The following is a 21479-nucleotide window of genomic DNA, read 5'->3' as shown; positions in this document are numbered from 1 at the left end:
GAAGTCATGCTGTGGCTCAACTGGAAGAGCACTAGAATTGAGCACAAAGAGGCTCAGGGACAGTGCCCAGGCCCTGAGTTCAAGCCCCATGACAGGCAAAAAATAAATCCATAGACCAAATAACATGAACTAAAAATGCCAAGTGTAGCTCAAATGAGCACAATTACATAAGGCATACCCATTAATTTCCAATTATCTAAAGAAAATCATATGTATAGTTTTCATATGTATGTAGGCTGAACATAGGAAGAGCAAAAACTATTCCAGAAAGGAAGCAAGAAAGCAAGAAAAAGTGAAATACACTGATACAATCTTCTAGATGTCACCAAAATATATGAGTTGGAATATAATTGAAATGCTAGCATGCTTTTTAGTACTTTTCCAGTGTTTTATCCACAAGGTAAGGTTACACAACATCAACAGGTATGATTAAGTGGCAATTAGATGGTCAATTACAGCCAATAGATAATTCAGGAGTTGGAGATATATAAATATTCCCTGTAGGTCTTAGGGCTTAAATTAGACATTTTGACAATTTGAATATCTGATGTTATCGTTAATGATGCATAAACTTTGAACACTGCTTCTTATCGATTTTTTAAAGTGTTAAGGCGTATTAAAGAAGTTCAAACAAAAGGTTAGAAGTAGCTGGTTTACTCAATAAGCAATTACTAAAAATCTACCTTGTCCAAGGTCTTGCAGAAAATAAACAGAAGTTCTTGACCTTGAGTACTTCACAATTGCAATGACATCATCCAATTATGTTGCTTTAACTTCCCTTATAGACACTAATGACTACCAATATATTTTCACCAGAGCTGTAGTTCTGAATGTCTCCTGGGCATGACAATCACCTTGAACCAAACCTAAACAAAGATACACAGATGCAGACACAGACAAGCGCACACACACAAACACACACACACACACACACACACACACACACACACACATTCATTTTCCTCTATGTATTCACTGCATATAAGCATTCTTATTTATGTTAGTATCACCTTCAGGAATCTAGGCTCTTGTAACAAAACTTTTAAGTCTTTCTTGATTATTTATTTATTTATTATGAAAATACTGTACAGAGGGGTTACAATTACTTGGGCAAGATAATGAGTACATTTCTTATCAAGCATTGTAGCCTCCTCTTTTGTTTCCCCTTCCCATTCCTTCCCATCCTCTCCCCCCCACCCCAGGCCAGCCCAATCACCCAATCCTCCTCCTCCCCCCACCAAAGTAGTAAAGTTCGTTTTTCGACATAGTTTCTTGTACATCTCACTGTTGCAATGGGTCCACCTGTATCCCTATTTAAACAATTTGTTTTTTCCCTTCACCTACACAAAGTATACCAACATCAAATACAGTGAAAACAGGGGTTATACCGTGAGGGAGGACATACAAAGCAACAAAGAAATCATCTTATAAATGTGTTAGAAACAATCATATGAAAGAAAAAAATTTGAATACATATCTTAGGGTTCATTTCCCTAACAGCAACTTATCTGACCTTTTCTGCTTGACTCAGACTTATACTAGTTATTGCAAATGAGAGACTTAGCCAAACCCTGAGAGCATTCAACAGGTCTAGTATGTTCTATCTCTGAACTTCAACTTCTCTTTTTCTTGCTCTTAGCTCACATCTACGTGAGAGTAATTTTTTGCCCCAGCTTTATGCTTTTATGCTGCTACTTTTCAATTCATTCTTGATTATTCCTAGTTCTCCAAAATACAAATTTATCTGCTCATGTTTGTCATTAGCTTACAGTCTACAGTGGCTCCTTTTTGTAGCTGATTGTCAAAACTCCTGAATGGATCATATGGGACCATCGTAACTTCACCCCACTCATTTGCTCTTCCAGATGTAGCTACTATCCACTCTTCTTGCTACACCAGTTGCAACGACATGTCATGTTCTTTCATATCTTTGAATGAGTTGCTGTCAAGGTCTAGAGCCAATTTGTAACTTCTCTGCTAAGGACTATTTATCACAATCGCTAATAAGCTTCACCTGAAAAAGTCCTTCCTTAGTATCCCAGCTAAATTCAGTGTGAGCATACTACTTTCTTCATATCCTTATTATCTATTATTAGCTAATTATTATATCAGTTCTTGCCCCCCCGTGAACAATGAATGTCCATAGAACCAGTTGCTAAGTCATTTGTATTTGCAGTACATAAAATAGAAATTTAATAACTCCTTGATGGACGAATAAGCTTCTAAGCATAGTAAGATCTCAAGAACCAATGCATGGTCTGATGCATAACATGTTACCTCACAAACATATGTAATTTTATGCTTTATACATCAGTTAAATTTAAATTTAAAACAAATTATTATAAAAAGAAATCAATGAAATGGAACTTACTGTAATCCACATCAAGAAGTCATTCTGGTTTTATGTACCTAGTTGCCACTATTTCTGTATTCATACCCGTTAAATTTCCCTCCACAGCAGCTCAGTCTTCACCATTCCTAAGCAGGCTTATATGTGCCTCACCTAGTGTGATACTCAAAGAATCTGAATGCTGAGAAAGGACTTTTATCCTTTGAAGGAAGGATAAATTGCATTATAACCAGAGGAAAGGAGGAAGGAGGAATCTGTAAACAATCATAGATACGACATGTTCCAGAACCAAACAGCAGTTTATGAATAGAGGCTCATACTAGGATTTCCCCTAAGTGGACTCTACCAGTTACCCAGTTCCAGTGTGAACCCCAAGGTCTCCAATTTATAAGATAGGAAAGTTCTACATGGATGTGAGTGGATGAGATGCATGAAACTAACATGGAGAGTTAGACCTTAAAAAGAGGAGTGTGAGATCACTGACAGAAACCACTGAGGAAAGTCACGTCTTTCTAATATACACTAGCTTACACCATGTACTCTCTGTGTGTCCTTTTGAATGTCTTCTCGAAAGAAAGCTCCTTTGGATACACCAACTCTATTATTTTTCTATTGTTTCATTGCAGTGTAACACAACTTAGTGACTTGAAACACTTATTTATTAACTCATAGTTCCACAGATCTGGGTGAGCCTGGCTGGATTAACCTAAAAACTTCACAAGGCTGAAGTAAAGGTGTCAGCTAGTCCAGGTGAGACTCCCAATACTATTCAAATTCATTCAGGTGATTGGCAAAAATAGGCTCCTGTGATAAGTCAGAATCATTCATGAGCCTTTCAGAGGCTCATGAAGCTCTTACTGAATTAGTCACTGTCAGAAGTGGAGGATTTCTCTAACATAACATTACTTTTTGGGATTCAAAACTCTGACTTCTTTCTCTGGCACCAGTTAGAGAATTTGCTTTCAATGTGATTAAACTAGTGCGACTTGTCTCCTCTCTTTATCTTGAAGTGAACTATGTCGTATAACATGAAATATTTATAACAGTAAAACCACCATATTATTTTCACTATTGATATGCAGAACAAGTATACAGAGCATCAGGAGATCCTTGTCATCTTAAATTTCTACCTTCTCCTCTTTACTTTTTCTGGTGACACAACTTTTTTTCATTGCTAGAGATCAATCCTAGTATATTGTACAAGGACAAGCGTTCAACCACTAAGCTACAGCCACAGCCCTACTAACACCACTTACTGAGTTAGTTGTCAAGAACAATCATTACCTTCCTGTCTATGAATTCTAAGTTTCCCAACATCAATAGCTGTACTGATAAAGCAAGTTTATGGATTCTAATTTCTAAGTGAGAAGTCTATATGCTACCAGAACTATTTCCATGAAACGTGTTTGCATTTTTCTTTTGAGTTACAAATAGAGGAAGTTACTAATTTGAATAGATAAAGAGGATTAACATATTCAACCACAGTCTTTAAGTATCTCCTTGCGGATTGACCTTTAATCTCCATTTTTTTAATTTCTCATTTAGTGCAAAGAGCAAACCACTTGGGGCCCCTGTGATAAATGAGTATGCTGATGCCCAGTTGCACAACCTGGTAAGGAGAATGTACCAAAGAACAGCCCTGTACAAAAGAAAGTTGACTGAGGGAGAAATATCTTCACCTGAACCCAGCCCACCCACTGGTAAGCATCATTTTTTTTGAAGCACTTGAAGGAGGAAGTTATGAAGGGACACATATTTTGAATTGTTTTAGTTGGGGTCCCCGATAATGAGATAATGAGAAGATAATTTAGGTTCAAATAGTTTGTTTTGAGAATGACCCAGAAGGTACAAATGACCAGAGATAGAGAAGAAAGATGGGACCAAGAAACATTCATATTCCTAATCCAGCAGAAAAACTGTGAGCATCACATCTAAAAGATTTCCTAATGAAAAAGGAAGAAGCTGTATTCTATTAGGCATGTTATTAACTCACAAGGACCTTAGAGAACTTGCTCAAAAAAATAATAATAATAATAGTAATCTTCTGTCAGAGAGAAAAAAGGAAGAGCCCTCTGCAGGTGAACTGAAGATACAGGCTCTATGATCCAGCAGCAATATCTGCACAGGATTTTGTATTGCAAAAGTTAAATAATAGTTATGCTTTTCAAAAGTATTGCATACTTCTGTATGCAATAAAGAACATCAGCAAATATCAAACAGGAGTCTGACAATTCTCAACTTTCCCTGCTAATTACAGAAATATATTTATAAAAATGGTATAAACTGTGATTACATCTATGCAAAATATGTGTCTATATATAGAATAAAGAAGAAAAAGAAAGTTTGGGTTCATAACAGGCAAAAATCAAATTAGTAACTACGTGAGATAGAGTTGAGAGGAGAGTGTGTTTTCAAAATGAGTACATATTATATAATGTTCTATTTTTTAAGAGATGAGACTAAAATGCATTGTAGTCATTATAGTTGGAAAAAGAAAATTTTTGAGTAGTATGCTCCCATAGCTTGAAGAATATGTGCAGTGGATATGTTTTGGCACAAAACCGAGAGCTGGGTGAGTTTTTCACCTTTCATATGTATGTAATACCTCTGCCACCCCTTTATCAGCAAGTTAACTTACTGTACATTTCCTAAATTCCAGTGTTTCCATTACTTGAATATCTTTATATATGCCATTGCTTTATTTCATTATGCATAGTTAAAGTATACACCACGATGTTTTAGTATCCATATAGTTAAATCAACATCACTATTTTTAAACACATGAGTTTGCAAGGGGAAGATTTTCAAATATCATATTATCAAATATCATAGCATCATCAAATCCCAGCTTTGTGCTCATGAAATCAACTTGTATTAGTTTAACCTATTAAAAATGTTTCCTCTTTTTCCTCTTATAAAGGAAAGCCCACAGCTGCATCATCAATGCAAGAAAGCAATTCCAAGCTAAAAAAAGAACCTAACTGTGGTGTCTTGTGTTGCAAATTCCAGAAGGTGCCTCTGAGAGAGCACTTAAAGAGATTTAGGATTCCAAGCAGCATAGATGCACACACAGGTACCATTCAAGGGGTGTCTCATTGAGAGGGCTGGCTATCACCAAGAGTCCTTTTGATCAAAAGTCACAGATAGCTTCTGTCTTGCCACATTCCGAATTTATCTAGAAAGCATAATTTAAACTATATCATCAGCAAAAGATGGTTTGTGAAGACAAGAGATAAAATATCCATGCTTGTTTTTAAAAGGCAGTCTAGGGCCTGTCTGTCCCTAATTACCTTTGAAAAGAAAGCCCCAAAGCACTCAGCAATAAGTGTACTGACACCAAAAGAAAAAAAATCATTACAACGTGTCCATCTTCTCCCATGGCTTCACACAGCTAATTATTCTAATCAAACAAATTCCCTCCTATGGCTTCCCCTGGGCAGAAGAAGGCAATATGGGAAGGGAGGTGGGCTGCCTTCATGCAGTGATTCTTTAGTTACCCCACTCAGAGCCACATCCCTCTTGTCATGGCCTTCCTGAGGCTTATCTGCTGAGTGTGGAACTATTGCCTCAATGGGGGGGGGGGGGGGTTTCCCTCTGACTTTTCTTGGGTTTCTTCTTTCCCAAATCCACTCTAGGAGTAGAATTGGATTGAATGTTTAACAGAGGCCCTTCTTAAAAATTGTTATTTCCAAAGTAGAATGCCTCAACTTAACCAATCTAAGCCAGAGAACTCTGTTAACATTCATTCCAGGCCATTTGAATGACTTTACTTGCTTCTTTTCCAGATCGACTCTATCTTCTGTGGCTCTTGCTTGTCACTGTGGCTTACAACTGGAACTGCTGGCTGATACCACTGCGCCTTGTCTTTCCATATCAAACGCCCAACAACACATGCTACTGGCTTGTTATCGACATTGTCTGTGATTGCATCTACCTTTGTGATATGCTATTAATCCAGCCCAGACTCCAGTTTGTAAAAGGAGGAGAAATAATAGTAAGTGGGGTTTGGGAAAAGAAGCTAACAATATCTCACTGGACTATTAAAAAATAAGTTAACAATAGTTTAATTTAATGTTTGATTTGCTGGAAACCCATCAGTAAGAATAATTACAACGATAAAATATCAAAACAGTCATTGAGTGCTCACTGCATACTAAAGAATGGGCATCTTGCCGGGCGCTGGTGGCTCAGGCCTGTAATCCTAGCTACTCAGGAGGCTGAGATCTGAGGATCACGGTTCAAAGCCAGCCCGGGCAGGAGAGACCGTGAGACTCCTATCTCCAATAAACCACCAGAAAACCGGAAGTGGCGCTGTAGCTCAAGTGGTAGAGCGCTCGCCTTGAGCTGAAGAGCTGAGGGACAGCGCCCAGGCCCAGAGTTCAGGCCCCACGACCGACAAAAAAAAAAAAAAAAAAGAATAGGCATCTTTCTTGCCTCAGTTTCCTCATCTTTCAGATGAGGTACCTTGATAATACCAATAGAAATGTTTAAATCAATGCACATAAAGTGCTTGAAGCTGTCTTGGCACACAGTGAGGTAGTATGAAATGTCAATTGTCATTATTACAGTAGTCAATTTGTTCTTATGCCTCAGTCCTTACCATGACACTGCAAATCAGGTATTAGTAGCCCAATGTAAAGATAAATGAACTGAGCTTTGCTGGAGGTAGGTGGTTTGCTCAATGCACAAAGCTAAAAAGTAACAGCACCAGGAGTCAGTGTCAGGTTTTGTCTCCAAAATCATGCTAGTTCAAGCCAGCAAATTTTGCACAAATAGATAATATTTGAGAGTACAAAGCTAAGTGCCACAACTGAAAAGTCAGAATCTACACATATCTTAGGTACGGATGTGTTTAATTAAGTGTATAAATTATCAACATAGAAAGAAAAATAATTGAGTATATATTCTCCCAGTAGTCAAGCTTCAGTCTGAGAAACAGTTGGCTTCTATCACAACACTGTTTGCCATTCACCTCAGTATTCAAGATGAAAGAGAAAGGCATTATTTCACTCATTAGCACCTACTCAACCTTCTAAGGAGACAGCTGGCAAGAAAAGAAAGCACTTGACTGTAATTTGTTCTGGAGACAGACTGTGCTTGCTTTATCATTTTATAGTCAGCAGCAAGTCCAGAGCCTGCATGTGAGTATATAAATCAAGTCAAAGGTCTAGAACTTGGGGACATTTTACCTTAAAAAGCAATGCTTTCTAGCTGGGTATCCTGGTTCATTCCTGTAATCCTAGCTACTCAGGAGGCAATCTAAGGATTGTAGTTGGAAGCCAGCCCAAGCAGAAAAGTGTATTTTGGTTTTTGTTTGTTTGCTGGGCCTGAGGCTTGAACTCTGGGCCTGGGCACTGTCCCTGAGCTCCTTTTTGCTTAAAGCTAGCACTCTACTGCTTGAGACACAGTGCCACTTCCAGTTTTCTGAGTAGTTAATTGGAGATAAGAGTCTTAAAAACTCCTGCCTGGAGTTGGCTTTGAACATCAATCCTCAAATCTCAGCCTACTGAGTAGGTAGGAATCCGGCATGAACCACTGGCACCTGACTAAAAGTAGATTTTTACAAGTCCATACCTATATCTCTAAGCACCTGTTTCTGGCTCCTCCCTTGGCTAACCAGCAGAAAGCTTACTTCTGATTGATGGACTATGCAACATGCTTCTCATAGTCACAGCAAAGACTGCACAGATCAGATCCTCCAGTGGCCAAGCAGAAAGAGAAGGCTGAATAAGGAGTAACTTCAGCTCACACGTAGTTTTAGAGAGAGAATTAGGCTCCTTAATGTCCGGAATATTTCCCCTTGAGTCTCTAGAAGACCTCATATTATGAAAGAGCTGAAAAAAGTATCCTTTAAGCTGGGAAGGTGGACCACTAGTAGAGTGCTTGCCTTGCATGTATGAGGCCTTGGGTTTGATTCCTCAGCCAGAAGTGGTTCTGTGGCTCAAGTGGTAGAGAGCTAGCCTTGAGCTGAAGAGCTCAGGAACAATGACCAGACCCAGAGTTAAAGCCCCACAACCGATATGATATACATAAAAAAAAAAAAATAGTATCTTTCATTAGTGTATCTTCTGTAGAGTGCCACCTATATTCAAAAGCAATTCAAAAGGAAAAGCCAAAGCTGCAGCAAAAATCTCCTCAAAATATTGCCTGTGCTAACTTGAAAGCATTAGTTATCTTACCAGCACCATCCCCCGAGTCTACTGGCAGCATGATGAATGATGATGATGGTGCACAAATAAGAAGTAAACAATGCTGAAAAAAGAGCACTAATTTCAACCTCCATTAGATGCACAAAGGGGAGAAAATCAATGTTTGACAAATGGAAAATGACAAAATCAGTAAGGGGAGACTTTTATTTTCAATTTTCTAAGAGGCCTTTGCACACAATAGAGTGTTATAACCAAGAAAAATAACCAATAAAAACACATTCAATGGGCTCTATTTAAAATGCATTATCACAAGCTACAAATACAAAGCAGGATCTAATTGTTTTGTTTGTTCATAAGAACTTTAATGGTTTCTTTAATTTATAGTAGGTAGTTTAAGACTTTGAAACTTGCCTACTGTTTAGTCCATAGACTTACATAACAGACTTCACCACATTAATTTGTCCATGATATATGAGATGAACATCACCAAAGTATTTGTCCAGCAAACAATTAATGCCTACATTAAATACTAGGTAGGCATATATTAAATACCAGGTAAGCATATTTACCTACTGCCTATATGCATACATATATATGTATGTATTTAATACATACTACACCAAGGTTGGAAGATGGAAAAATTAACATTCTACAAGGAGTTGAGAGTAAACAGATGATTAGACACTGGTGATTCACACCTGTATTTGTAACTATTCAGAGTCTGAGACCTGAGGATCACACCTTGAAGCCAGCCCAGGCAAGAATGATCAAGAGACTCTTGTCTACAAACATCCAACAAAAAACCAGAAGTAGAGGTGTGTCTCAAGTGGTAGAGTGTTAGCCTTAAGCAAAAAAGCTCAGGGCCATGCCCAGACTAAGTTCAAAACCCAGCACTGGCACCAAAAAAAAAAAAAGAGTAAAGAGTAAATAAATGAGTGACAGACAACAGGCCAAAGGACTAACACTCACAACAGAGGGTTGTATCAAGTGTGTAAATACCTTTTCATTTAATTAATTTAAAATTTGTTCTGCATATTCTACATTGCAGACTTTGGGTTTCATGTCAATATTATATTATTTAATATTTACAGTAGGTGTGCAAAATTGGTACTAATCTCAATTTATATGTGGAAAAGAAAGTGATCAGTGAAAAAATTCATTTACTTTCTATAAGTAATATTGTTAGTAAATTACAATAGTGAAATTTGACCTTCGTTTGTCTCTGTTATATCATAAGTAATCTAATTTTTATTGAACAAAATTAATAGAAATTGGAGTTAGGCATGTGAAATACAGAGAGTGGTTATTTTTCATCAGGTCATCTTATAAACAGTACTGAGAATTAAGTGACTGCAACAGAAGGCCTAATTAATGTTTTAACTACATAACTTTTTAATATTTCTACAGATCTTGTGATTGGTATGTTTAGCTACCCAACAGATTGTCTCATTTCTAAATAATATCCACTGTCAGTTCCAACCTAATTCCCAATGTGTATACAAGAATTTACATTCAAGAAACATTTGTGCTGGTCCTTAATCTTTTAGAACACTCTTTTTTGTATATTTTAAAGTGGATTTCATTATAACATTTTCATACATGTACATAATGTATTTCAATTATACTCCTCCATTCCTTTTTCATGTATCCTCCCTCCCTCAATATTTATTTGTTGATAGTCATATGGGACTCTTTCTGAGCCTGACTTATGGTACTTAACATGATGATCTCCATTTCTATTCATTTTCTGCAAATGACATTATTACACTCTTCTTTATGCTGAATTTAAAACTTTGTCTACATATGCTACATTTTCTTTACTCATCTATTTATGAGAACATAGGTCATATAACTTCACTGTCATGAATATTGCTGCCATATACACAAATGTGTGGAGATTTACTTCTGTATTTCCAGAGGAAAAATATTGGAAACAAATGTAGAATACTTGTAAACCTTCTCAGTTGCAACCTTCTGTTGCAGTCACTTAATTCTCAGTACTGTTTATAAGATGACCTGAAGAAAAATAACCACTCTCTGTATTTCACATGCCTAACTCCAATTTCTATTAATTTTGTTCAATAAAAATTAGATTACTTATGATATAGCAGAGACAACCGAAGGTCAAATTTCACTATTATAATTTACTATTATTTAAAGAAAACTAATTTTCTCATTGAGCACTTTCTTTTCCACATATAAAGTGAGATTAGTACCAATCTTGTACACCTATTGTAACTATTAAATAATATAATATTGACATGAAACCCAAGGTCTGCAATGCAGAGCAAATTGTTAAATTAGTTAAATGAATATTTACACACTTGACACACTTGATTTCCTTCTTTGTCTCCTGTTTACCTATTTAGCTCCCTCTCTTACTTGATACATCTCTTGAAAGTTAGAATAGTATTCACCTCATTTCTGCAAACGTGTCCCAAGGCTGCTCTTTGAGGTTAGAAAAGGAATTGGTTCAAGGATTTTCTTTCCTTAGATAATTATTTTTTAATCTGCATGATCATTATTTCAGATGATATTCTTTTCAAAGGACTTTGTCTGTTCTGCATTAAATTTCAGAATTGTTTATCAGAAAAGGCAAATAAAAAATATGCTGACATCTGAGTAGAGTTTCTTCAAAAACTAGTTGATGGACAATTTAGGTGCAATTAGTATATTTTCCTTAAAGCCATCCTCCCCTGAAGAAACATTGCTGCCTAATGAGGAAGTTTAAACAGAGGAGAGAATTAAATAAGGTGACATTTAAAAAATAACTGCCTAATTGTTACCGGGGAGCATGCTGATCCTCATAAAGCTAATGATGCCACATTTATTTACTACTCTTAAAAAAAAGAGATTTTAGATTCACTACATGACACTTTGATTTAATCTAGCAAATTTGACTCACATTTATGTTTACTCAATCACAGCACTGCAAACTACTTTCAAAGTAAGTAGATAAAGGTACTAAAAGCGTTCCTTCTAGGTGAAGGGAGAATAGTGCCATTCAGTTTACAACTTGGCATTTGACCTATGTCTATTCTATCCCATAGAAGCTTTGAAGTACCTGACTGGTTTTCCTCCAGGTTGTCCTATAATTTATAAAGCCATCAATTTAAATCTGTCTGTACCTACTTGTGGCTCCAACAGCCATTTTATTTAACAATACAAACTGTTAAAATAAGCATGTTATAAAGTTAAAGTGTACATGAGTGTAAAAATTATAGCCCACAAAGGACCAAAAGCAGAGTAATGAGGAAGTTGATTAACTAAATTTTGATCTTACTCAGCAGAAGTTTATGACTTCTGAACTTAAATATCATGAATGATAATTGTTAGGAGATGTTGCTTCCATATGATCAAATCCTATTACTTTAGTATAATAATAATGTCTCATTAAAGAGACATGACAAGTTTTTTCTTCTGTATCACAGAAACCTGCAAATGTAAATTCAATAATAGCATTAGTTCTTTTAGGGATGAGTATTAAGTGCCATCCTACACATATGGAACATGGAACACATTTATTGAGTACCTATTAAATTCAGACACTAAAAGGAACTGAGAAAACAAAGATCAGATTGACTATTTGTACCTGTTTCTGACATAGCCTCCATGTGAGAGACAGACAAACAAAAGAAAATTACAGAAATTTTCTGTTAAAAGTCTTGACAAAGATGAACCCGTGGGTTCAAATCTTGATGAACAGTTGGATGTGTCTGTATAATTCTATTGCTGTAATTAAAGATATGTTTTGAGTTCTGAGATATGCATGGGTAAAGAGTTAAGGTGACAACCTCTGACACACTGGGGAACAACTGAACAGTGTATATGCTTAGGAGATGCCTACCCAATTCAAGAGGTGCAGAAAAGGCAAACTCTGTGTACCGTGAAGGGAGCTCGGGTTGTTCTTTTTCTTGAAATCATGCAACACCATAGGTTTTGACATAAAAGGGACTGTTAAGTACTCAGATTTGTAGATCTGCCTGCCATTGTACAATACATAAAAGGGAGCAAAGACCTAAAACAAGGAGATCATTGCCAAAAGGAAAAAGTGGATGCAGAAGCACTTCCTAAGGAAGAATATGTAGAAATGGGCTGCTTGTTGGAGGAGGGCTGAGGGAAACAGAGGTCTCCAGCGTAGAGGTGTGTACTCAAATGATGTGAAATGCAGTGAGGGGTCACAATGGAGATAATCATGGAGTTAGGGTTGGTGCAAACAGCTGACAAAAACAATGGAAGTAGACATTTGGTAACATATAACATATCAACATATAGGGTGGTCTTTGAAACTACGAGAGTGGATGGGGTTTTCCAGGAAGTAAGTGTATTCCAAAACAAGAAGGAAACCAACTCTAAAAACACCAAAGAGTAGGTGCTTTTAAGGACAAAATTGTCTCAAAAAATGTCAAATACTTGGAAAACTTTTATTCATCTCTTCATTCTGGTATCATTTCATCCACTCAGTAATTACTGAGCATTTAAACACTATTACTATTTAATAAAGCAGATCAATTTTAAATAAAGAATACAAGAAATATGTGATCATTTGGAAATGTGGTAAGTGCCATAACAGGATGTTAAGTGCAAACAGGACTCTCTGAGTGCCATAATTAAGACATTACTTGTGGCCTTTGCCCTGTTAGTCTGGATAGTATAAGAAAAGTGGAAGAAGGCACAATTGCCATTTTAGTGCCCTGAGTAACACCGGAAGTGAGGGAAAGATATGGTGGCTCTCCTAAGAATCTCAACACTGGAAAACAGTAAGGCAATAACAAAAGAAAATGAAAGTCAGGGAAGAGTTTCTGTCTTTAAATGTGAGAGGAAGGAGCATATTTTTCGGCTGAGGTTGGAGGAAACCCGTAGAGAGAAATAACTATAAACCTAAAGCAAAAAGGATATAACTCATGAAATTGGCTAAAAATTAAAAAGTGTATGTGTGTATTTATTATTATTATTATTGCAGGTAGAGTCAAATGAATTAAAGAGACACTACAGGAATTCTACAAAATTCCAGGTAGGTGAGTTACAAATAATTTCAAATCTATTCAAGTCATCCATTGTCAATTTGACTTTAAGTTCTATTTCTATGAATAAATAGCCATACTTTTGTTCATACAAGTGAGACAAAGCAGACCTCTCTCTTTTTTGACAAATTTACAAAATTTATTTGAGGGAAAAAAATCAAAGATGAGGCAACACTTAAAACTAGAATAGGTCAGAGATAGCTAATAGTTTTTGGGTGTTTTGTTTGTTTTGTTTTAAAATACAGGGCCTCACTAGGCAGCCCAGAATGGCCACAGATTTTACATATAGTCTGGCCTTAAATTCAAAAACAAACTTGCTGTCTCAGCAGAGTTCTGAGATTACAAACATGAGCCACTATACCTGGCTTGGGACCCAAAACTGTTGTTTCTCAGTAATTTCATAATGTTCCTTTAAATGTGTAAATGAGAAATTCAAAATACGAGTCTGTATCTACCACATTAAAATAAATAAATAAATAAATGCCCACATTCTAGCCTCAATTAAAATATCAATAAAGCAAGCTAGGGTGCTGTGTTTCTTTTCTAAAGTATTCTAGTCTCCAAGTCCTATACCACAATTCCCATCTTTTTCTTGTTCATTATAGCAAAATAAAAAAATGAAAAGAAGCAATTATTTAGGTAACGTGGTATCTTCTTTTCTTAAATAACAATATGTTTTTGTGCAAGTACTGAGGCTTTAACTTCAAGCCTTATACTCTTGCTCACCCCACACACACACATAACCCCACACACACATCTAGCACTCTGTACTTGAGACACATCTTCACTGCCAGATCTTTTTTTTGTATATTTTTTATTGTAAAAATGATCTTTTCTTGATAATTGCTGAGGAGTCTCTTTGATATGTCTGCCTGAGAGGGCAAATAACAAATATAATCTTGTGTTTTTATGTTTTTGTTTTTGTTTTTGTTGGTCGTGGGGCCTGAACTCTGGGCCTGGGCACTGTCCCACAGCTGTTCAGCTCAAGGCCAACATTCTACCACTTGAGCCACAGCGCCACTTCCTCTTTTTATGTTTTTATCACTCATAAGATAATAAAGAGTAAGGAAAAAAAAATAAAAGATGACAAAATGTTGTTTATAAAATATTTTTCCCCTTTACTTTGAGAAACAAGCAAGTTACAAAACTTGTGCATATAAACTCCAGCCTCCTACTTTAAAGACAACAATTTTGTTACCTCAACTTGTGTTTAAAAACTCAAATCTGGGTTAGGTCCCAAATTGTCCTGTTTAAATATTGACAGTGATGAAAATCTCATTCAGTCTGTTTTTTTATCTTTAATACTTTCTTTTGTAAAAAAAAAATCACTTGTACTTGGACATATTCATAAAATATCTAGACTACTTTGAATCCTACAAAGACAACAAATATTATTTGTTTAAAAAACACACAAAGCTAACTACAAACTCAGTACATTTTTAAGACTGGATGCGGATTAAATTAATATATTTAAGTTTTGTGTTTATAAATATAAATTTTGAATTTACTTAATTGTAATCACTTCTTTTGAATTGTCTTAGCACATCCTCTTTGACATTGCATTATTGTTATTTTGTACTTGGCTATTCCACTATAGATGGTTAAATTCTCATGGGCAAAAATCTTAAGAGCTTCATGGCCTTTCTGCCTGGGCTGTCTTTGCACTGCAATCTTCAGATCTCAGCCTCCTGAGTAGCTAGGATTACAAGTGTAAGCCACCAGTGGTTGGCTCATGGTTTTATTTACCCTTCTGTTATGAAAAACAGCTTTCCTGGCTGTTCTCGGTGAAGAGTTGTTAACTTTCAGATCGTTACAAGCCTCCCTTGCTTTTAAAGTTTCTATTACAAAAATCTGCTGTTATTTTGGTGGGTGTCTCACCAAAATGAGTAACTTGGATTTTCTTTCTTGCAGCTGTAAGTATTCTTTTTTTGTTCTCTGTACTTACTAATGTCAACTTAACACTAAATGTTCATTAGATTATAGTCTATAATAAGGTAAGACTTCAGTGGTTTGTGTTATGATGTTTATTAACTAATTATTCCCCTACTCAGATAGTAAATAAAAAGTTCTTTCTCCAGATTTGACACTGAAAAATCTCTGCTTTCCAAAACCTTTTTTTTTGTTAGTGGTGGTGGTTGTGGGCCTTGAACTTAGGGCCTAAACACTGTCCCTGAGCCTCTGTGTGCTCAAGACTTGTGCTCTCCACTTGAACCACAGTGCCACTTTCAATTTTTGAGTGGTTAATTGGAGATAAGAGCTTCCTGAGGGCCTTACTGCCTGGGCTGGCTTTGAATTGAGATCCTCAAATCTCAGCCTCCTCAGTAGCTAGGATCACAGGTGTGATCTACCAGCCAAGCTCCAAAACATTTTTAAAAATGAAGTAATATACCATATTTTCTTGAAACATTTGTCTTTTGAGTGACATTGGGTCTGATTCATACCTTAGCTGTGGTGTATAGTGCTGCAATGAGCATGGTTGTGCTGCTGGCTTTACTGTATCCTAGTTTGTAATTTTTTTTTATAAATTCCCAGGAGTAGAATTTCTTTTTTATCTTTTCCTGGTCCCATTCCTTTTTATTATGGTAATTTCACTCTTGTTAATTTAGCAATCAAGGAGTAGAATTTCTTAATCATGAGGTAGTTCTATGTTTAGTTTTTGAGGAACCTCCATACTGCTTTCCAGAGCGGTTGAACAAGTTTACATTCCCACCAACAGTGTTTTAGAGTTTCCTTTTGCAAACATCTTCACCAGCATCTCTTATTGTTTGTATTATAGAAAGAATAATATCACATCACTTGCAAAGAAATGGAAGAACCTGGAAAAATTATGTTAAGTGAAGTAAGTTAGGCCCAGAGATACAAAGTTTGCATGTTTTCTCTCATCGCTTATAAATATATAAGTAAATACTTTGGGTAGTACTCAAGTATAGACAAATGTACTAACTGAAATAAGGTAGTTTCAGAAGGAGAACTCATACAGTATAATTCCTTAGAAAGGCAATCAAAGGTCAAGAAAATAAACCACAGAAAATGGGCTTTTAAAGGGGGTTGAGTGGGAACTAGGAGAGGGGGAGTAGATGAGTCTAGAGAAGAAACAAATGCAATCAAAAGTTAAATGTATATCCTAGAAAATTAAGAAAAGTGAAAGAAGGGATGGGATGGGAAGGATGGATGAGAATGTTGAAAGATGTAACATTGATCAAGACACATTGTATTCATAAACTACTTCTTTGAATGGCACCTCTTTTGTACAACTACTTAAAGACAATAAAAAATTAAATTAAAAAAATCTTACCTTAGCTCCTATTTTAACCCCAAATGCTTTACAGAGTGCCTTATACAGAGTTTTAGTGTTGGACAAATATTCAATTCAAGTTTCTGAAATGAAAAATAAATAACCTCTGTCTATACAACTTCTTCCCAAAGGGTTAAGATTAAAAATACTATGACTGCATAGAAAAGTTGAATAAGCAACTTCATAGAAACCAAGGAAAGTTGTTGGGTGGGGGGGTGTTGTTTGTTGTTGTTTGTCTTCTGTTTACTAGTCCTGGGGTTTGACCTCTAGGCCTGAGTACTGTCTCTGAGCTCCTTCTGCTCAAGGTTAGCCACTGCACCACTTCCAGCTTTTTCTGTGATTAAATGGAGATAGGAGTCTCAGGGACTTCGCTGCTGGACTGGCTTTGAACCACTATCTTTAGATCACAGCCTCCTAAGTAGCTAGGATTACAAGAGTGAGCCACCCAGCAAAAGTTGTTATTCTAATTGAAGCGGAAGCCATGATCCTTTGGTAAACATACAAGTCAACAGCCCCAGGCTCCTGCTTCCTTGTTAGTAGCATATTGTTCTAGGAAATGTTCTACACACCTCTCAACTTTTCACAGAAATCAATATCTGTAAGGTAAAATCAAGGATGCCTGATGAAATGATATAATGTCTAAATAAATACCTTTAGTAATGTGTTTATAATAGATAATTTTGTTGATCCTAACTACAAGATCCATTTCCATTATTGTTATTGTTCACATTAAGGATTCTGGGTCTCCCATATGTTAGGCTGGTGTGAATCTAATAAGCCAGGCCTCCAGCCTAGTTTTTCATTTCATAGTGATTCATTTCAGAATTGCGATTTTTTTCTATCCTGCCTGAGTTGAGAATCACCTACTATATAGGCTTCCATAGTCTTTAGAACATCAGAGGCCTGCAACCATATCCAGCTCCCTTTTGTGGAGATGGAATCGCATGGACTTTTCCGCTCAATCTGGCCTATAAGCATGATTCAATCTCAGCCTCCTACTACGGGATGAAAGGCGTATACTATGGAGCCAAGCTCTAGGTTGAGAAGAGGACTGTGAGCCTTTCTGCCTAAATTGGCCTCAACCTGCAATCCTCCCATTCTCAGACTCCAATTAGTGGTGAGTAACAAGCACTTGGCTGCAAGTTCTATTTCTGTTCAATGGTAATTGGCTTTAGAATTCTGTTATGTTATTAATTTTTTCAATTCCATATTATCTAATCCACAATATCCTCCTCACTGCTCTTGTTTTAAGATAGGCTAAAATGCTTAACATGCCATATTTTTAAGACCACATAAATTTTTAAGTAAACAATTCCTTTATATAAAGAATTCCTTGCTATTGCACACAAAAGTATGCAAGTGTGATATTGTCACTTCCCTGATCATTTACCTTAGGAATTACGAGAATAAAAGAAGGCCAGAATAGTATAAATGCATGACAAGTTTTTAGAATGTGTGGTTTTTAGCAGTTAATAATGGTTTTTTCAATGTCTTTACCCATCAGAGTTGCTGAATAAATGATATCTTCCTTGTCTTGTGTCTTATCTTGAATAGTGTCTGCTAGATACTCCCATAGCAGCTAACTTGTAGCAAAATAATCCAAAGTAGATAATGGAAAAAAGCATTGAGGACCATAGATGAACAGCAATAGTAGAACCTACTTAATATACTGGAGAATTGTTGGGAACAAAAATACATGCAATATGTAATAGATTCAAACAAAATAAGGAATGGACTTAATTTTTAATTCCAATCTTGGTATTGAAAAGACTACTGAAGGAATGAAATGATCACTGAAGTATTTGGGAAAGCTCAACAAAAATTCTAGCCAAGGTCGTAGCTAAGCAATAATCAGGTGCATGAAGGTGGGAATGAAATACAATAGGAATTTTTCTTTTCATGGACCCAGCATGCCTTTCAATGGCACTCTGCACATTTATCTCTATGAAATTTTGAATTAACAATGAATTTATTGTAGCTGGCTATTTGGGGGCATATGTTGCTATAAAACCCTACATACACTGAAAATTATATAAACATAATATAATGGTAGATGTGTTCTTCCAACAGCTGGATGTTGCATCAATAATGCCTTTTGATGTTTTCTACCTCTTCTTTGGGTTTAACCCAATCTTTAGAACAAATAGGATATTAAAGGTAAGATAATTTCATTTAACTACCTTCTTGTCATAACGGAAATATTGAAGCCATTTAAAACACCTTAAAATTATCAGCTATCTTATTTTTCTGTCCTTGTGAAAGCTATGACAGATTTTTTTAGTAAAGTGCCATTACATCTACTTATAGAGAATTTTTTGTCTTATCCTATATCCATTTATAGGGATTGTTTAATCTGAATGACTAATGTTTTTGTATTTCTAAGTGCAACTATAATTACAAATGAGTCTTTCATATTTCTTCTACTTGTTTCTTTTTCATCAAATAGTTACAAAATCCCAAAGAGACTGTGTAAAAGGACATATATGTAGTTACCTATAACCTTTATGCAAATTTATGCAATCACACCTCTTTGCATCACAAAATTGCATTCATATTTGTCTACAACTGAAAATGTTCATCAAGAAGGAAATAATTAAATGTCTTTCCACCTAGGTATACAAGGGAGTACTTTTAACCGTTATTTCTTTTTGTCTATTGTGGGGCCTGAACTCTGGGCCTTGGTGCTGTCCCTGGGCTCTTCAGCTCAAGGCTAGTGAACTACCACTTGAGCTATAGCGCCACTTCCCGTTTTTTCTGCTTATGTAGTGCTGAAAAATCGAACCTAGGGCCTCATGCATGCAAGGCAAGCACTCTACCACTGACCCACCTTCCCAGCCCTGCTTTGTACCTTTAAAAAAAATATAAAGGAAATCTTCCTTTCTTTGTCTCTGTCTCTCTTACTCTCTCTTCTCTCTCTGTCTCTACCTTTCATATGAAGTCTCACTGTGTAGTCCAGGCCCTAAACTTTAATTCCTCTTCTTAGCCTGCCAAGTAGGAGGACTACAACGATCATTGCCGTGCACTGCTATGCATAGCAAGAGCAGATTTTCTTTTTTTATATGTATAGTGTATTTGTTATTGTGAAAATACTGTACAGAAGGGTTACAATTACATGGGCAAGGTAATGAGTATGTTTTTTTATCAAGCATTGTTGCCTCCTCCTTTGTTTCCCCTTACCATTCCTTCCCATCTCTCCTGACTCCTGCCAAAGTTGTAAAGTTTGTTTTTCGACATAACGTCTTGTACATCTCATTGTTGCGATGGGTCCACCTGTATCCCTATTGAAACAATTTGTTTTTTCCTTTCCCCTCCACAAATTATACTAACTCAAATACAGTGAAAACGGGTTACACCGTGGGGGAGGGACATACAAAGCAACAAAGAAATCATCTTATAAATATGTTAGAAACAATAGCAAGAAAGAAGAAAACATTTGAATACTTATCTTGGGGTTCATTTCCCCTAACATCAACTTATCTGACCGTTTCTGCTTGACTCAGACATATACTAGTTATTGCAAATAATGGAAACCATGGGACCTATGTTTCTTTGGGCCTAGCTTACTTCACTTAATATAATTTTTCCAAGTCTTTCCATTTCCTAACAAATAGGGCAATGTCATTCTTTCTGATGGAGGCATAGAATTCCATTGTGTATATATACCACATTTTCTTGATCCATTCATCTACTGAGGGGCATCTGGGTTGGTTCCATATCTTAGCTATGGTAAATAATGCTGCAATAAACATAGTTGTGCTGGTAGCTTTAGTAAGGCCTTGTTTGTGATCATTTGGGTAAATGCCCAAAAAGGAGGGGATTTTCTACAGAGTAAAATGGAAAGACTTCCAAATTAAATTGCTAAGTAAAAGGTAAAACAGGCTAGATACAGAACCATCTATAGAATAATACTATTGTCCATATTACAAAGAAAGGAAAAAATACTCAGTTTTTCCCGTAAATACCTAAAGACTACCAAAAACAAAACAAAAAGAAAAGAATAAAAGTAGTTAATGGGAAAAAGGAAGGCAAATCAGGATAGATGGGGCACAAAGAAGAGGAAGACTTCTGAAGATATATGTTTAATATTATTTTAGAACTATAAAATTATCTACTTAAAATTTTCATGAATATTTCATAATACATCATCTTTTTAGTTACCTAGAAAGAACTTGAGAAAAATCAGGGTTTGAAATTTCATATAAATCTTTAAGAATAGCAATAACTTGACTCTCCAAAGATAGCCTTTAAAAAAGCATAAAAGATTTTATAAAATTTAGTTGACTATCATTTTTTATCTTGGGAAGAAAAGATACTATGGCGTGGTGACACTAGTGTATCCTGAAGCAAATCACACCAGCTGCCACTTGTTTAATACACCCTTGGGCTACATACTTTACCAAAAGGATAAATGATCTCATCTATTCCTACAATCAGAAATGAAGAAAATAATAATGGGTTGGTGACGATCTATTCAGCTGATGAGATGCAGTATCTGGACTTCATCACACTTATCTGACTATAAATTCTTTGCTAGAATCAAACTAGCAGATGGACATTAGGCAGAAAAGCCCTCCTTTCCATGCTTTATAATGTGTCCTACCCATATTTCCACATACTCAAGACAACTCTAGGCACTTATTGTTTTCCTTTATAACGTGAGT

The 21479-nt window shown here is 36.0% G+C and overlaps 1 protein-coding gene across 1 annotated transcript in view; it reads left to right on the top strand.

The window, feature by feature from the left end:
• Positions 1-21479, top strand: part of Cngb3 (cyclic nucleotide gated channel subunit beta 3) — a 118782-nt gene that overhangs the window by 38372 nt on the left and 58931 nt on the right. Inside the window, exons 3-7 of the mRNA XM_042667306.1 lie at positions 3896-4050; positions 5271-5423; positions 6136-6344; positions 13463-13513; positions 18889-18975. Coding sequence (XP_042523240.1) covers positions 3896-4050; positions 5271-5423; positions 6136-6344; positions 13463-13513; positions 18889-18975 — 655 coding nt within the window. The remainder of the gene's footprint in view (positions 1-3895; positions 4051-5270; positions 5424-6135; positions 6345-13462; positions 13514-18888; positions 18976-21479) is intronic.

Source organism: Dipodomys spectabilis, unplaced genomic scaffold (assembly GCF_019054845.1).
Source record: "Dipodomys spectabilis isolate Male_0828 unplaced genomic scaffold, ASM1905484v1 ptg000387l, whole genome shotgun sequence".
In the NCBI taxonomy this organism is placed as follows: Eukaryota; Metazoa; Chordata; class Mammalia; order Rodentia; family Heteromyidae; genus Dipodomys; species Dipodomys spectabilis.
Note: the sequence above shows the minus strand (reverse complement) of the source record. Positions and strands in the feature narration are given on the sequence as shown.